The sequence below is a fragment of the Lytechinus variegatus genome, chromosome 15 (assembly GCF_018143015.1).
Source record: "Lytechinus variegatus isolate NC3 chromosome 15, Lvar_3.0, whole genome shotgun sequence".
Classification (NCBI taxonomy): Eukaryota; Metazoa; Echinodermata; class Echinoidea; order Temnopleuroida; family Toxopneustidae; genus Lytechinus; species Lytechinus variegatus.
The window spans coordinates 13375714-13392575 of NC_054754.1; the positions used below are offsets into that span (position 1 = coordinate 13375714).

At 36.4% G+C, this 16862-nt stretch overlaps 1 protein-coding gene across 1 annotated transcript in view; it reads left to right on the forward strand.

The window, feature by feature from the left end:
* Positions 1-6503: 6503 nt before the first annotated feature.
* The window catches only part of LOC121429032 (suppressor APC domain-containing protein 2-like), a 36885-nt gene continuing 26526 nt past the window's right edge, over positions 6504-16862 (forward strand). Inside the window, exons 1-2 of the mRNA XM_041625928.1 lie at positions 6504-7360; positions 11584-11726. Of these exons, the coding sequence (XP_041481862.1) occupies positions 6631-7360; positions 11584-11726 (873 nt within the window). The 5' untranslated portion in view covers positions 6504-6630. The remainder of the gene's footprint in view (positions 7361-11583; positions 11727-16862) is intronic.

Sequence of the window (16862 nt, forward strand, 5' to 3'; positions counted from 1 at the left end):
CCCTTATCAGGAGAGGTCATGACTTCAGAAATAAATTGACCCCTCCCCCATCTGTGTGTGTGTGAGGGAGAGAGAAAGATAAGGGTGGGAGCCGGAGAATTCCTTTCATGTTTCAAAACAATAATGCAACCTTTTTTCTATCCCCCTCACACAATGAAAACTACATTCCAACATGTGCCAGTCTTCACCGGTACTTTCTCGACTAGTCTCCAAAAATAGACCCAGTTATACATGTAGGTTCAAATGATAAAAAATCGTAATTTTAAAAGGTATTTCAAATTAAATATTTTGCAAAATATTTTTTTTGAAATACATGTGTAGAATCGTGGGCAGTGCCACAAGTGGGGGCGGGGACATGGTGTGGGCAAGGGATGTAATTGTTCAAGAAATGCTCCACCTGGGGTCAGTCTCAAAGAATAGTTCATGAATGAGTTGTTTACATCTTTGGGCTTTGGACTTTGAACTCTGATCTGGGCTGATTCATTCATATGCAGGGGTGTGGCACTTGGAGGGATGCATGCATAATACCAGAGTACCAGCATGGATTTAGGAAGGATTTTCATTGGAACAATAAACTGAAAGTTTTAATCTCATTTCATGTAGTTTCTTTTGATATAAATATCATAAGGGGAAAAAGGTCCTACTTTCATTTATTCTAAACATGTGACTTTGATGGAGATTTATTCATGGGGTGGGGGGTCACCATAAAGTAGGTCAACTATTGTGACCTAAAAGACCTGATTCCCGACGAACAATCGAATCATTCGATTATTTTTTCAGGAAATTATTGAATGGTAAAAATGACAATCGTCCCAGGCCTAACATCCATGCACCATAGCGGTCACGCACAGTTCTCAAAGTCCTTTGCTATTCGTTCATTGTGTGTATAGAGGGCGGATAAATGACAAACACAGTACAAGTACAAGTACATGTTCCTTGTATACAATGCATTTATTCCAAGTTCCACTCCCATCATATCAGCCCATATCAATAAGCGCAGCTACCGCTAGGTCATGGAAGTAGGTCAATTTTTGAGTGCGTGATTTCTGATTTCTGATATTCCAGGAATCTCGATTAATCGAACTAATCGAATGTTTTCTCTGGCAAACAATCGAATGGCAGAAAGGGTATTCGTCCCAGGCCTACTTGGCATGCCATGAGGTAATTTGGATAAAGAATTAGATGAAATTTACTTCTACCAGAGGTACTTTTACTTGATTTGTTAATATGTACATGTTACATGTTGGATGTCAAATTCAAGACTCAAAGCAATGCAATGATGTGTTATCCTGTCCTGAAGTGATTCTGAAGAATAATGAAACTTTCTTTTAAAACCTTATACAGTGAGTGTTGTCAGACTATTAAAAATGTATAACATCGACTGTGGAAAGCCCCCCCCACGCCGCGAAACTGTAACACCTACAAATGATTTATTACATGCCCCTTAAAAAGTGGCCTTGGTGCCCCTCTGTATGGCCTTGGTGCCCCCTGCTGCCTGGCCTCAGTGAAAAAGTGCCCCTCAAAAAAGTGGCCTTGCCCCCCAAAAATCCTATTTCGATGCCTGTATTTATCAAAAAATAATAACCGGACTGTCCAGAAAACGATTGCGATCGATTTATACTATCTAAATCATTGTGAAATGTGTATTTATTTGATATTTTACATTTGTTTGTGCGAAAATAATTGATTTTCATGAAAAATCCAAGATGGCCGACAAATATGGGGTCCGGGGGGGGGGGGGGCACTTCCATTCACGAGTGGATACCATGCGCGACCATGGGGTCTCAAAAAGCACCCTAAACACGTAATTTCCATATTCTGAAAATGCACCCCTTAACAAGTATTGGCGTGTGAAACCCTACCCTTAACAAGTATTGGAAACAAAACGATACTCTTGGCAAATATTCCCTGAAATGAACCCCTAAAAAAATACAGAAATGTTTAATTGTTACGGGTCATTCGGTCGTCGGCTTTACCTTATTTGGTTTAGTACGACCCCACCTTCTACACCTCGCGCAAATCGGACTCTAAACACGAAGTGTTGGGCAAAAAAGGACATCCTTTATAAAACATTTTGTGTTTTATCATCCCTAAACACGTAATTTTCCTAGCGAAATAGATACCCTTTTTTCATTATTTTTGTGTTTTTGACACCCTTATCACGTTACGTACGTAACGTGCCCTATCGTGAAAAAGACATCCTTTATACGTGTTTTTTTTGGTAGCGCATGGTATCCACTCGTCAATGTAAGTGCCCCCCGGGTATGGGGTCCTCTGGGCCTTCAGTACAGGATATGACCCGGCAGCAACACATTTTCTTGACCACTGATATCATGCCAACATGTTGGGACCAGGGCTCAAACCTTATGTACCCTATCAGCTGAAGGCCAGCCCCGGACTGTAACGATGTAACTTTTAATGAAGAAATACTAGTTTCACAATGTCGCCAGCTACTGTCCAATACATGAATGACAGTCATGGTAATAAATCATCTGCAAACAGTTACTAAAATTTAAGCAGTTAGAGTGACAGGATTAAACAATTAACGTACGTGCTTAAAATCTTAAACAGCGTTCTACACTTCTGACCTATCATTTCCCAATTTAAAAAGCTCAGATTTTTATCGTTGATAAGCTGAGTAAATCACTTTGATAGCCTAGATATTGCGGGCCTACTTTGTACTCCGGATTTAAATTTAACAGATTCACAAATATGATCGTTCATTTTCTCAACTGAGCACATAATATTTTCAATAAAATTGGCTTTTTCCAGGGACTTTCATTTAGCACATAAAAGTCAATAATCACAAAGCAAATGATATTGAATGTTATAAACATTGATAAAAAAATGTAAACAAGCAGGACAAGGAGGATATTGCTGTTAACTTTCAACTGTGTCCATGGTTCTTCTCCCAGTACCTCATTTCACTTATCAAAAGATCCCGGGCCAAGATCCTTACGTTTAGAACTACTCTTACCCCCAACGTTTTCAAAACCTGGTGGGGGGGGGGATAATTTTGTTCACTCATCCTCCTCGAAGCGATCCAACTGCGATATACGATCTTCTTAGTTATCAATTAGTCTTTAATAATCGACAAAGCAGAACTGGTGGTGGTGTAGCTATGTATATTCCCATGTCATTCGAGTGCCACACAAAAGCTGAATTGTGCGTCATGAATAATTCGTTAGAATCTATTTTTGTTGAGATTATTATTCCAGGAAAAAAAAAATGGCTAGTGGGAGTTGTCTATAGGCCACCTAATGGTGACGTATATGAATTTGTTGAAGAAATGTCTAAAACTCTTTCGAGTGCTTCATTTAATAGCAAAAATATTGTCATCATGGGTGATTTCAATATGAACTTATTTTGTTACGATAGTGATAACTCTGTTAGTCACTTTGTTGATACTTTAAGCACATTCTCCTTGATTCCATTGATTAACAGACCAACTAGAGTAGCAGAGAACTCGCAAACTTTAATCGACAATATTTTCACCAACTTGCACCCTATTCCCTCTGCTGGCATTATTGTAACTGATATTTCAGATCATTTCCCTATTTTTGCTAGAACATCTTTAGTATCAAGGAACTCTGGCGATGCACTCAGTAAAAAGCTAACACGCAATTTTACTCAACATAACATTTCACAATTTAAGAGAGAATTGGAAAAAGCTGAATGGAGTGAAGTCCTTAATGAAACAGATGTTGATAAGTCTTTCAATAAATTCATGGACATGTTTATGTTATGTTATGATAGATGTTTTCCTATAGTGCAGAAATGTAGACAAAAATATAATAAAATACCTCGAATGCCATGGGTTACAAAATCTTTACTTAGGTCAATAAATAAGAAAAATCGTTTGTTTTGTAGGTATAAAGCAAAGCAGACCACTGAATCTAAGTCAAAATATACCCAATACAAAAATGTACTGACCTCTGCTCTGCGCCAAGCAAAGAAAGACTACTATCATTCTCAACTGCAGTCTGCATGTAATGATGTTAAAGGAACATGGAAGGTTATTCGTAATGTTTTGAAATCTAATCCTAGACCACAAACTATTACAAAACTTGTCTGGAAAGATGATTGTATTGAAGATAAGAAACTGATGTGTGAAGCATTTAATGATTATTTTTCTAATATTGGTACTACTCTATCTAGCACTATACCTAATATCCAAGAAGCCTTTGATAATTATTTGGACAGTCCAAATGAAAAAACCCCTTTTTTTTGTTCCTGTTGTCAATACTGAGGTTATAGATGTTGTAAGTGGCTTGAAAAGGAAGAAGAGCCCAGGTTTCGATGGTATAACTAATGACTTGATAAAAGATGTAATTTCATTTGTAGTTATACCTCTCACTCACATTTTCAACTTGTCTTTAGTGCATGGAAGTGTTCCTGCAAAAATGAAAATAGCTAAAGTTGTGCCCATACATAAAAAAGGAAACCCTGTAGAAATGGGTAATTATAGACCCATTTCTCTACTCTCTGTATTCTCTAGAATCTTGGAAAAACTTGTATACATTCGATTGATTAAGTTTTTGAAGTCTTGTCAAGTTTTCTCAAGTTCCCAATTTGGTTTTCGTGAGAAGCACACTCATGCCATTCTATGCCTGTTAGATAAAATATCTTCTGCACTTGATAAACATCTTCACACGATTGGAATATATTTGGATTATTCCAAAGCTTTTGATACAGTGAACCATGATATTATGTTGCACAAACTCTCCTATTATGGGTTAAGAGGGACTGCACTGAAATGGTTTAGAAGCTATCTTAATAAGGTAGCCAGGCAACAATTTGTGCAGCTTAATGAAACATCTTCATCTATGCGACCCGTCACATGCGGAGTACCTCAAGGCTCCCTTCTGGGTCCCTTGCTTTTTATTTTATATGTAAATGATTTTCCTAAATCTTCAGAGATGTTTTCTTTTTGTTGTTTGCAGACGACACAAGTGTTTTCTGTTCTCACAGAAACTTAGAAACTCTTTTAGGTGTTGTTAATAGAGAGCTTGGTGTGCTGACGAAATGGATTCACGCAAATAAACTGTCCCTTAACTTATTGAAAACGAAATATATGTTATTCAGTAACAGTAAAACAGTTATGCCCGCTAATGTAATCTTTGATCAGGTAAATATTGAAAAGGTATCATCTATTAAATTTCTAGGTCTTTACATTGATGATAAGTTGTCTTGGAAGGCGCATGCATCCCATTTATGTAAAGTACTCTCCAGAAATGTTGGTGTAATTAACAAGCTGAAGTTTATATTCCCTAGGAGTGTACTTCGCACATTGTACTCTTCCTTAATTTTGCCCTACCTAAATTACGGTGTGCTTGCCTGGGGAACCACAGCCAAATCTTACTTAGAAAAAATCCTGCTCATTCAGAAGAGAGCAGTGAGAATTATCTCGGCGGCTGATATGCGCGCTCACACTGATAAGCTTTTTTACGAAAACAAAATGCTGAAGGTCCAAGATATATATCGTCTATATCTCGGATGCCTCATGTATCAGTTGGAGAAAGGTGGTGTACCCATGGCTATAGCATCTATTTTTGTTAAGAATAACCAAATACACAAATACTCTACGAGGCAAGCTGCTTTATACCATGTATCATCAGTAAGAACTCAGCTCAGAATTAATTCACTTGCATATGCTGGACCAAAATATTGGAACTCTCTAGACAATTCTATCAGGCAGTGTGTCAGCTTATCTGTTTTTAAACATAAACTAAAATTTTGTATATTGTACACCTACATTGAAACGTGACATTTCGTGCTACATGTCGTGTTGCATTATTGATATTTTCATTTTCTTCTGTTTCTATATCCTACTACAAGTATATGGATTATTTATAGACTGTTTTTTTTTTCTTTTCTTGGATTTATATATGTAATGTAAATAATGTATAATTTTAGACTTATAACCTCTGTAGGCCTAAACTCCTCTTCAACTCTTGATTCTGAGTGTCTAACTAAAAAAATCCTCATAGCGATATTTAAGTATTAATGCTAGATCTGTTATTTATTCATTTATACTTACTACAGACAACTGGATTAGTACCCCCCGCCCCTGTTTTGTCGTGTGTACTTACCTTCCTCTACCCTACTCTAGTTAGTTGTTCTTTTTTATGTTACTACTGTATATATATGTATATATACTTTTTTTCTTGCTTCTTATCTGCTTTTTTTTTCAATGCAGACGTTTAATTATATTGTATCATACATATTTTGTTGTTGTATCAAAGGTGATCTGTGCTTAACAAGCGTTGCTTCTATACAGACCACCTCTTTCCCATATTTTCGATATCTTTTTAGCTCATTGTCCATAAGCTTTTATTCCTCTTGTGTTTTTTCTTTTAACCTTATTGATATCGTACATGACATGCATTGTATTTTGGTTGTGGAAAGAAATAAATGAACTTGAACTTGAACTTGAAGTTATACGTACCGTCATACATCTCTATGCGTACCGTACGTACGTACGGTGTGCGCGCGAGCGTGCGTATGTCCATTTGTATTTGCCATGCACGACAGGCCGGACTCCAACGTCTTCTGCTGGATAAACTAATTTCTTCTGTAATATCATCTTTACCATGATATAGCAATGTTGAGGAGTTAAAACATTCAAAGATGGAAGAATTGCCAAAAGCTTTCGTTAGTTCCCTGAGAGTGCTCTTTGAGATTTTAGACGAGGACTCCGACGGTTACGTGGAACTTGCGGAGATTGAGAAGAGATGGCAGGGGAATTCCGTCACCGGACTCCCCGCCGGAGTTGTGGACTCGCTGAGAGGCATCGCACCGAAGGACGGGCGGCTGTCATTCGAGCGATTCTGCTCAGGGCTCAAGATCACCCTGGAGAAAAACCGGGCTAGCAGCAAAGGGAGGCAAGTGCAAGTCAGGGGATCAAGACACTCAAAAGATGAAAAGCAACTGACCACTGCAACTGTGCGACCCAATAATGTAGTCCATCCGATGAGGGCAAAAAGTGCTCCACAACTTCATGATGTTCCCACAAAACCAGTTCGACAAATGCGGAACTCTCGATCATCTACGTCTGCACTTCCAAATGAAAAGAAGACTATTGACCCTCCAGACTACGCTGCACATATGCAGAAAACAAAGGAAAAGTCACGGAAACAGAGTGAAAAATCAGACGAAATATATTCCAAACCGCAGTCTCAAACAGACGCTGGGGCCAATCCCAGTTTGGCTGACCGAAAGCGTGTTGAGGCAACAATAAAAAGCTGGCAACAAGAAAAAAGACAAAGCTCTTCACAATTCCAAAGACAGCCAGATGTTATTTATGCCAGGAAACAAGATGTCAATGTGTATGCTAAACCACCGCAGCAAAGCTTTCCTGGTGAGTATTTTTTTTCTATTACCAATGGCAGCAATGGCAGCGATTCCCTTTTTCCCAATTTTTTTCAGATAGAAATATTAAAATTTTCAGCTTGCGCGCTTTGCGCGCGCATCTATTGTTCTTTTAGATACCTATCCTAATCATTGTTACCTAAATTGCTTAGAATATCAAGCTTCCATGTCAAAATACAAAGAAATTTTAGCTCGCTCTCGGCACTTGCATTATCTGTGTAGTGAGCTCCTCCTCGCTCGTGAGTTTCTACAAATCATTCCTAAACAGGTACCTTTTTCCTGTTTTTAGGTCAGTATACTAAAAAATTTCAGCTCTTGCTTCGCGCTTACATTATAATTTGTTGATGAGCTATGAGATATATGTGTCTTTTTGAGTCATACATACACACTAACACACACACACATATAATTGCGGGGGGAGGGGGGGGGGGCAAATCAATGAATCAATGTTCCAAAGACGCTCGATCACACATCTCACTCACACACACTCACCTAGGCCCATATAGGCCTATGTGTATGTGTGGGTGAGTTATGTGATCGAGCGCCTTTGGAACGTTGATTCATGATTTTGCCCCCCCCATCTGAAAATGGATTGATGCCCCTGCTTGTACAATATACTTCTAGTCAACCTGGGGACTGTTCCCAGGGGACTGTTTTATAAAGCTGTCTGTAATTTAAGCATGGTTTTAAGTTTTAAGAATGACTGGTGATCATTTCTTGTGGTAAATGATACTTTACATACATATGTCTTATGTGATGATAAAGGTTCACCAGTCGTTTTTAAAGTTGCTCTTAACTTAATATGAACAGCTTTAAACACCCGCCCAACATTCCTTTGATGTTAAGCAGATAATTGAATTAGCATGTAATGAAATTGTTATGATCTATGGTAACCATCTAGGTCTTAATGAATAATATTTTGACTTTGAAAGTTGTAGGATTACTTCTTTGATAAGATTGCAATTTCATTTTATGATAATTAATTAATTTCCATTAAGTCTATTGAAACTTCATTTAAGGGGGGGGGGGGGTTTAAACTGGGTACAAGTCAAGAAATTATCGGCTGTTTGAAATAGGTTTTAAATACCTGTGTACCTGTACCTTTTCGCTCCTTTATTTTGCAAGTTTCTGTAGTTTGAGCGCCTCTTCGTAATTAATTCAGACTCTTGTGATTTGTGAAAACAATACTGAAGCCTTTAATACAATGAAAAAAAGGGGAGAATGTACTATATAGTTTGAAACCTTGAATCTCTTCCATTTTTCAATTTGTATGAATGATGTGACATGTCCTCAAGTTTAAAAGCAAGTTACATGTATATCCAATTACCGTTAGCCTATATCCTAATCCCCTGATTCTTTGGATCTGCCAGCAGCAAAAAAGTTAAGCTTCCTTTGTTTTCTTTCAAACTTTTCATATTCCTCTGTTGATATTCAGCAACTAAAGTGCAAATGATAGGCTTCCAAAGCTTAAAAATATCTATAGATGCACTTTCAAACTATACCCAATACCCACCAAACAAACCCTAAACAATGAGATACAAGATGTGCAAATAGTCAATGAATGGTCATTGAAAAGCCCCTAAAGAATACAGCGAAGGCGTTTGAAAGGCTTGTAATGAGTTCATTGACTATTGTGAGGGTCTGGACACTACCTATACTGTTTTGCACTGATGAACACTGCCTCGGCACTCATGAAAGACTCAGTATACATGTAGCTTCTTGCAGGAAAGCTGGGGCCGATTGCACGAAAGGGTCTTTCCAAGGACCGTCTTTCGTGTCGCCCATCTTTTATGATACGCCATAAGCGGGGTGTTTCTGAAATTTATGATAAAGAATAAGATTCGTTAGCTTGCTTTTAATAAAATTTTAATACAATTTCATAATATATCACATCATTTCATAGACAAATATTTTGCTTATTTTAACGGACGAATAAAAAATGTTTGCAGATGATTTATTTAAAATGCGTTTCACATGGCGCATCATAAAAAATGGGTGACACGAAGACGGTCCTTGCAAAGATCCTTTCGTGCAATCGGCCCCTGCTTTTCAGAAGATAATATCTACAGGTGTGTAAGAAATATATTACTGTATTACCTGGTGGTAATGCAGTAATTTGTGCAGTGTCATATTTCTTATACCAATGTTTTTTTACCTGACTGCTATAAAGAAGCATGAATGCCTGTGAGCAAGCAACCAGGGGACCAACGGCTTAGGTCCTCTCGTAGGGACCTGGCAATGAGGATAAATGCCTTACCAACGGGCACTAGCTCACCACTCGTTTATTATGAAAATTCAAATAGTGGTCAGCACACACACACACAAAATGAATATAGAAATAATATAGTCAGGTAATTCAGTAAATTCAGCCATCAGATCGTTCTGATGATATTCTAGGAAAAAGGACATTACATTTACACCCATATGCATTCACATACACTTGCAGAACCTTTTTCTCCTTGAGAAAGCTGAATCACACGGCAGCCTTGCACAAATGGTCTCTACAATTTGGACATTATTGCAGAGGAGGCAGAAAAGGGGGGCTGGATAAACCAGCAGTGAATAGAGAGGCGTCAATTTGATCAACAATTATTGAAAGAGGCTGGCACCCACTTTCAATGAATAAGTGATGGAACAATGAAAATTGGGTAGCTCTTGGTCAAATACCAGTGTTCCAACATGTCTGGCTTTACACATCAATGGTCTTTGTTGTTGTGTGGTGGACAAATTTGTTCATTTAAATCGGGAGAAAATTTTATAGGAACTAAAACAAAGACATAAAGACTGACTTTCAACTTTTTTTTTCATTTGCAAGTGATATTATCAAGTTCTTTGTAATTTTGAAGATAAGCAAAGAAGGGAATAAGAAAATTATGAAATGTATATTTATCATATTTGAATACTTGAATTGTTTCTGTTCTTGATTTCACGTGCATCGAATGGAAATTCGTCTGTTAACCACAGTGAACTTCAGCCCTGTCAAACAAAGTTACATTCATGATTGAATATATCCTCTCTGAATTAGACCAAGTCCAAGGTATTTGATGATAGATCTGTTAATCAAAAAATGGCATCAAAATCTAATTCAGTTTGTTTATACAGTCTCAACAAATAACATTAAATACAAACAAATGGTAATAGAAAATAAAAATAGATTATGATGGAACTAGCAAAGGCCAAGGGCCTGTCATAAAATAATTGTTACAGTAAAATTATTGAGTTGTTAATTTAAAAAAAAAACAAGCCCCCCCCAAACAAGAACAAAGAAACAAGTACCTGTAATCCAATGTTTGAGTTGGAAAAGAGTCATTTACATTTTATTGAGACCTGGTGAAAGTGATTGGACAACCTTCCCCTAATCTATGTACATGTATTACTACATGACTGCTTGTTGCTCAGCAAAAGAGCAGCACTTCAAGCTGAAATGAAAGAAATATCCCCTCAAATTCTACAATAGCCCCCAAGGTGAAAAATGATAGCCCCCAAAATAAGGATTATTCCCTACAATGTACATGTATTTGTATGGTACCACTACCATGTCTTTCAAAGTTTGTTGTTGATGATGATTAAAGGAAACCAAAAACTAAGAATCTTATTGGAAAGAGTATTAATGAGAGGAACAATTTAAAACACGTTTCATCAAAATCTGTTATGAAATAAGCAAGTTATGGGCATTTAAAAAGTCTTGTACTTTCTATGGGGGTCCTCAAATTGGCAAATGTGCTTCAAAATGGATGATTTTGTGGACAACTCTTCATTTGTTGTACTCAACTTTTCAGATTTTCCCCTTTATCTCCTTGACATATGTGGTGTTATACTGTTAATTATATTTTCCCCATGACATACATTGTATGTTGTGCTCAGGAGGAGGCAAGATGCAATTTGAAAGATGAGAAAATCTGAAAATTTGTGCACAAAACAAATGGAGAGTTGTCCACAAAATCAGCCATTTTGAAGCACGTTTGCCAATTTGAGGATCACCATAGAAAGTAGATCAAGCATTTTCAAACTTCCATAATTCGCTTATTCTATAACTGATTTTGATAATTAACAAGTTTTAGATTGCTCCTCTCATTTTACTATTTCTGATGAAATAGATTTTCTCCTTGTATTTTGGTTTCCTTTAATGGTTGCTTCATTATAAAAGCTTGTGTTCGGTGCATCAAATTGCTGCAGGGATCTTACCTAGCTTCTATCCATTCTTCATTGCAGATGAAACATCCAAACAGCATGCAGAGTCACATTATGAGAAGCCAGTGAGGAAGACGAGTGAGAGTACTCAGAAAGCAGGAGGAAGAAGGAAAAAAGATGAACCTCGGAGACACACTCTATCCAATGGCATTGATTATAATATGGTAAGAATTAATTTTTTTGATGTGTATCACAAAAATTGTTTTGTGACATACTAGTGTTTAGAATAGATGTATCATGAAAGTTGAGGGATGTTGTCTAAAATGCATACATGTACAATGGTCAGAAGATACTTTTTCAATTTATACCTACACTTGAAAAGAAGTTTAGAACTGGAATAGAGATAATTGTGTGTGACCATTATAAAAGATCATTTAGAGGCTGTTCTCATCCTTTCTAAAACTAGTTTACTGAAAGCTAATTCAGGAAACCAGTTTGAAAGATCGCTTTGTTAGCGTTCCCACTTGATCATACAAAAGTAGTTTTCAAAATCACTTCACATAAAGCACTCTTGTTGCTATGGAAACGCTCACAGTGGGGTGACACGTTTCAAGCGAAATTCGAAACCGCAGAATGGTCATTCTACACCTGTCTTGTAGAGTAGCGCGCTCAAAATGTGGGAAGATCACTTTCCCGAAGAACGGTTGTGTGAACTTGTGTCCTTACTTACGCTAAAACCAGTTTAACTATGCAAAGCGATTGTGAAAACTACATCGCGAGGTGGTTTTTCAAGACCGCTTCGACCGTTCTCACTACACGTTAAACTAGTTTCCAGTATACTAGTTTTAGGAGCATAGTGAGAACAGCCTCTTACAGCCTAAGTGAAAAGTAGAGAACTTAAGTTCATTTGACTATTTATGAAAAATCATGTGGGCTGCAGGAGAAGAAGTTCAGAACTCGGAGACTCCCAGGTCAGTAACAAATTAACCTTTTGAGAAAAATGAAAGAAAGAGAAAACGAAACCAAACACGTTTGTAGACAGAGGGTTGGTGAATGGACTAGACTGCATCCCACATCTTTTGTGTTTGAATGACAAATATTTGGTGACTTATTCACAATGTGCTTTCACACCTAATGGATCACAAAACATATTTTTCTAATGCAGAATCAAAATAATCATACAATTCCTGAGGCTGAAGGAATAAAAACAAATTAAATAGCAGGAACAAGATTTTGAGAACTTTTTTTTTTACTTTTAGGAATGTCCATTTACTACAAGTTCAGAAAGATGCATAGTGGAATATTTGCTGGATGTTTGAAAGCAAATTAACATGTAGGCGTATGTAACTTTTGATGCGATGCAGAATAATGTGCATCATTTGCTCTAGGAATGCAGGCTTAAAACTGCAAGAACTTTACCCGGGCCGTCTTACAAAGGCTTGCAATAGATTCAATTCAAATTCTAATTGTGATTGATCTAAAATTGTGTACATTGTAATTATAGGAATTTTAGATCAATCACATTTGAGTTTGATAAAATCTATTTCAGCTAATTATATGAAGGTTCCCTGGTTTTTGCAGGTGGGATGCAGAAAATAATTATCTGGGAATAAAATTCTGAACAAGTTATTGTTGTTCACCTTTATTTTAGTGATTTGGTACTGGTAGGTCTAAACCCAATCATATGACCTGAGAAAAAATCTGAGGTTAGGTCAGGTAGTCTCCGAGCAACCATTAAGAACAGAGAATCTTTGTATGAATGGGATTCTCAACATGTGTCTTCTATCAACTGGGGCCTTTGATAGCAAACTGTTACAAGCTACTGAAATAATTCTCCATGTAGGCCCTATATATTTCTGACCTCTTTTCATCATGAAGGGCAAACGATGTAGGTCTACATGTACATGTATTAATGTAGGTATTGTATAATGTGTAGTTTTGCCTCCTGGCATGGCAACTACCCTGGCAAGTCTTGCAAACGTAAACATACAAGAAAGCAGAGCGACCAAGTCTCACGCATTATGCATGAGACTCAAGCATTTTGGACTCTTGTTCATCCCCTCAAATCTCTGTCTCACACAATTATCACAGCCTATCTCCATATACTTTGTACACAATGTCTGTGATCTCACTCAGATTCACAGAAAATCTCACGCATAGCTAATCTTTGAACTTGGCATCTCTGAGAAAGTAACTGTTGTATGTAGTTTGCGCCTGTAATCCAAGTTATGTGGGGAAGGTACTAATTGATGCAGAGGTTCGATCCCTGGTTATGTCTTTCGGATGGTGCACTTCCAAATGACTTGGTCCATTTATGGTCATCTTGACATGTATATTGTTGAATTCTGTATTTTTGTTGAAAATCTCCCATCATTGACCTTTGTAAAAATATAAAGCTTGTGGTTCCTAGCCAGTATACAATTGTCCAAGCTGTACAAAGAGAGCAGACAGACAAACTGATAAAGTTCAGAATGAATTCTGTTCCCGTAAAATGTCTTATCATTTGTATCTTTGTCTTTGTGCTTTTATTGTTGGTAGTATGGAAGGGTTTTATATCCGTTGATATTTACTTGAGAATGAGTCACAGACCTCTTAACAGCCACCGATCAGTAATCAGTTATCAACATTCTGTTAATGAATCAGAAGGAGGGCATTCAGTCCAGGATAGGCCCCATAGGAAATTGACCAAACCTTGTTTTTTTTATATATACAATATTTTTTGATGGTTTCTTGTCAATTCGAGGGTGCTGATTACGAATCTGAATGATGCCACTCGTGTAACCTTGAGCATTTTCCGCAAATTGGCAAAATCCAATATGGCCGCCAAAATATGCAAATTACTCATGAAATTCATAAAATTGTCCGCACATTGGCTGTGAAATGCGTGAAATTGTGTGGCAGGAGTGAAATACAATCTTAAAAAATAATTTTTGACAAAATATTTATCTTCCTGATATTCAAAATGGCCGCCATAGGCCATTCTATACACTATCATGTACAATATGAATAGGGAAAACTAATTTTCACAAAAATGAGCACTAAATTGCAAAAATCGCGATGTATGAACGAAGTAATATATGCAAATCATCATTACTAATGAGATATATTACTTATTATGTCAAATATGGGAACATTGCTGTATTTCGATATCTAAAATAGCCGCCACTGGCCCAAAGAGTATTATGTACAATGGCAATTTAATGGCCGGGGCCAAAAAAATGAGAATATTGAGCATTAAAATGCATATTATTAAGATAAACGAGTGGAATACTGACTAAAAAAAACATAGTTGTAAATATGCCATTTATGTGGTAAATGCTGTATTTTGAAATTCAAAATGGCCGCCATAGCCCCTATCTTCATCATGTACAATGCGAATAGAGAAACTAATTTTCACACGAGTAAGAAACATAAAATGCATGTAATTGTGATCTATGAGTAAAATATTGTCTGACAACATGTTTTATAGCAAGACATATCATTTCTTTTTGTCATGCATGAGATAAATACTGTATTATGAAATTCAAAATGGCCCCTATAGGCCCTAACAGTATTATCTACAATGTGAATTGGGACATATAATTTTGTACGAATTTGGATTTTCTTGACTATGACATCCATATAATCCTGTTGTATGAGTAAAACGTTGTTTGAAAACATTTTTTTTAATCATCGCATTTCTTATTTCATATAATTGATAAATACTGTATTTTGACATTCAAAATAACCTCTACAAGCCCTAAATAAATTATGCAACATTCGAACAGGGAAACTAATTTCCACAAGAGTGAGAATCATAAAATGCATATAACTGTGATGTATGGGTAAAGATATTGTCTTAAACATTATTTCTAACTAAATACATCACATATGGGTCGTGGACATGGTGGAGGTAATAAATGGTGTACTTTGAAATCCAAAATGGCTGCCATAGGTCCTAAAAGTATTGTGTACATTGTAACATGGGACATATAATTTTGACAGAATTTGGCTTTGCTTGACTCTACATATTGCATATAATTGTGAATTGTGATGTAAAGGTGAATAATTGTCTAAAACCATGGTTTCTAACTAGATATATCATAATGTTGTGTAATTAAGGTGATAAATGCTGCATTTTTAAATTGAAAATGGCCACCATAGGCACTTATCGTATAATATACATTTTGGGTGGAGACAAATCATGTTCACAAAAAGGGCATATGGCAGCCATTTTGAATGTTGAAATACAGTATTTATCACCTAAATTACATAAGATATGATATATTTTGTTATAAATAATGTTTTCAGACAACGTTCCACTCATACATCACCATTTGACCAAGCAAAGCCAAATTCTGTTCAAATGATTTGTTCCCATTCATATTGTGTATAATACCGTAAGGGACTGTAGCGGCCATTTTAACTTAAAAATAACCGTATTTATCACCTAACTGGCAGAATAAATGATATATCTTAATAGAAATTATGCTTTCAGACAATATTTTACTCATAGATCACTATTACGTGCATTTATGGTGCTCACTCCTGTGAATATTGGTTTCCCACTTTGCATTGTACATAATACGGTTAATGTCGATGGCGGCCATTTTGAAAGTCGAAATACAATATTTAACACAAACTTAAAACCTGAATGATATATTTCGTAAGAAAATAAGTTTTTAGACAGTATCCAATTAATTTATCACATATATATGCATTTTAGCGCTCACTCTTGTGATTTCTTTTCTCCCATTTCTCATTTCTGTATAATACTTTTAGGGCCTTTGGCAGCCATTTTGAATATCAGAATACAACATTCACCACATACATGGCATATTAGTAATATATTCCGTTAATAATTATGTTTATAGTCAGTATTACAACTGTTTAATCTTCATAATAAGCATTTTAGTGATCACTCTTGAGAATTTTTTGGCCCCCATTGCCATTGTACGCAATACTGTTTGGGCCAGTGGCGGCTATTTTAGATATCAAAATACTGCAATTTTCCTATATATGACATTACAAATGCTATATCTCGTTAGTAATGGTGATTTGCATATATTACTTCGTTCATACATCGCGATTTTTTTCAGTTTAGTGCTCATTTTTGTGAAAATTAGTTTTCCCTATTCATATTGTACATGATAGTGTATAGAATGGCCTATGGCGGCCATTTTGAATATCAGGAAGATAAATATTTTGTCAAAAATTATTTTTTAAGATTGTATTTCACTCCTGCCACACAATTTCACGCATTTCACAGCCAATGTGCGGACAATTTTATGATTTTCATGGGTAATTTGCATATTTTGGCGCCATATTGGATTTTGCCAATTTGCGGAAAATGCTCAAGGTTACACAAGTGGCATCATTCA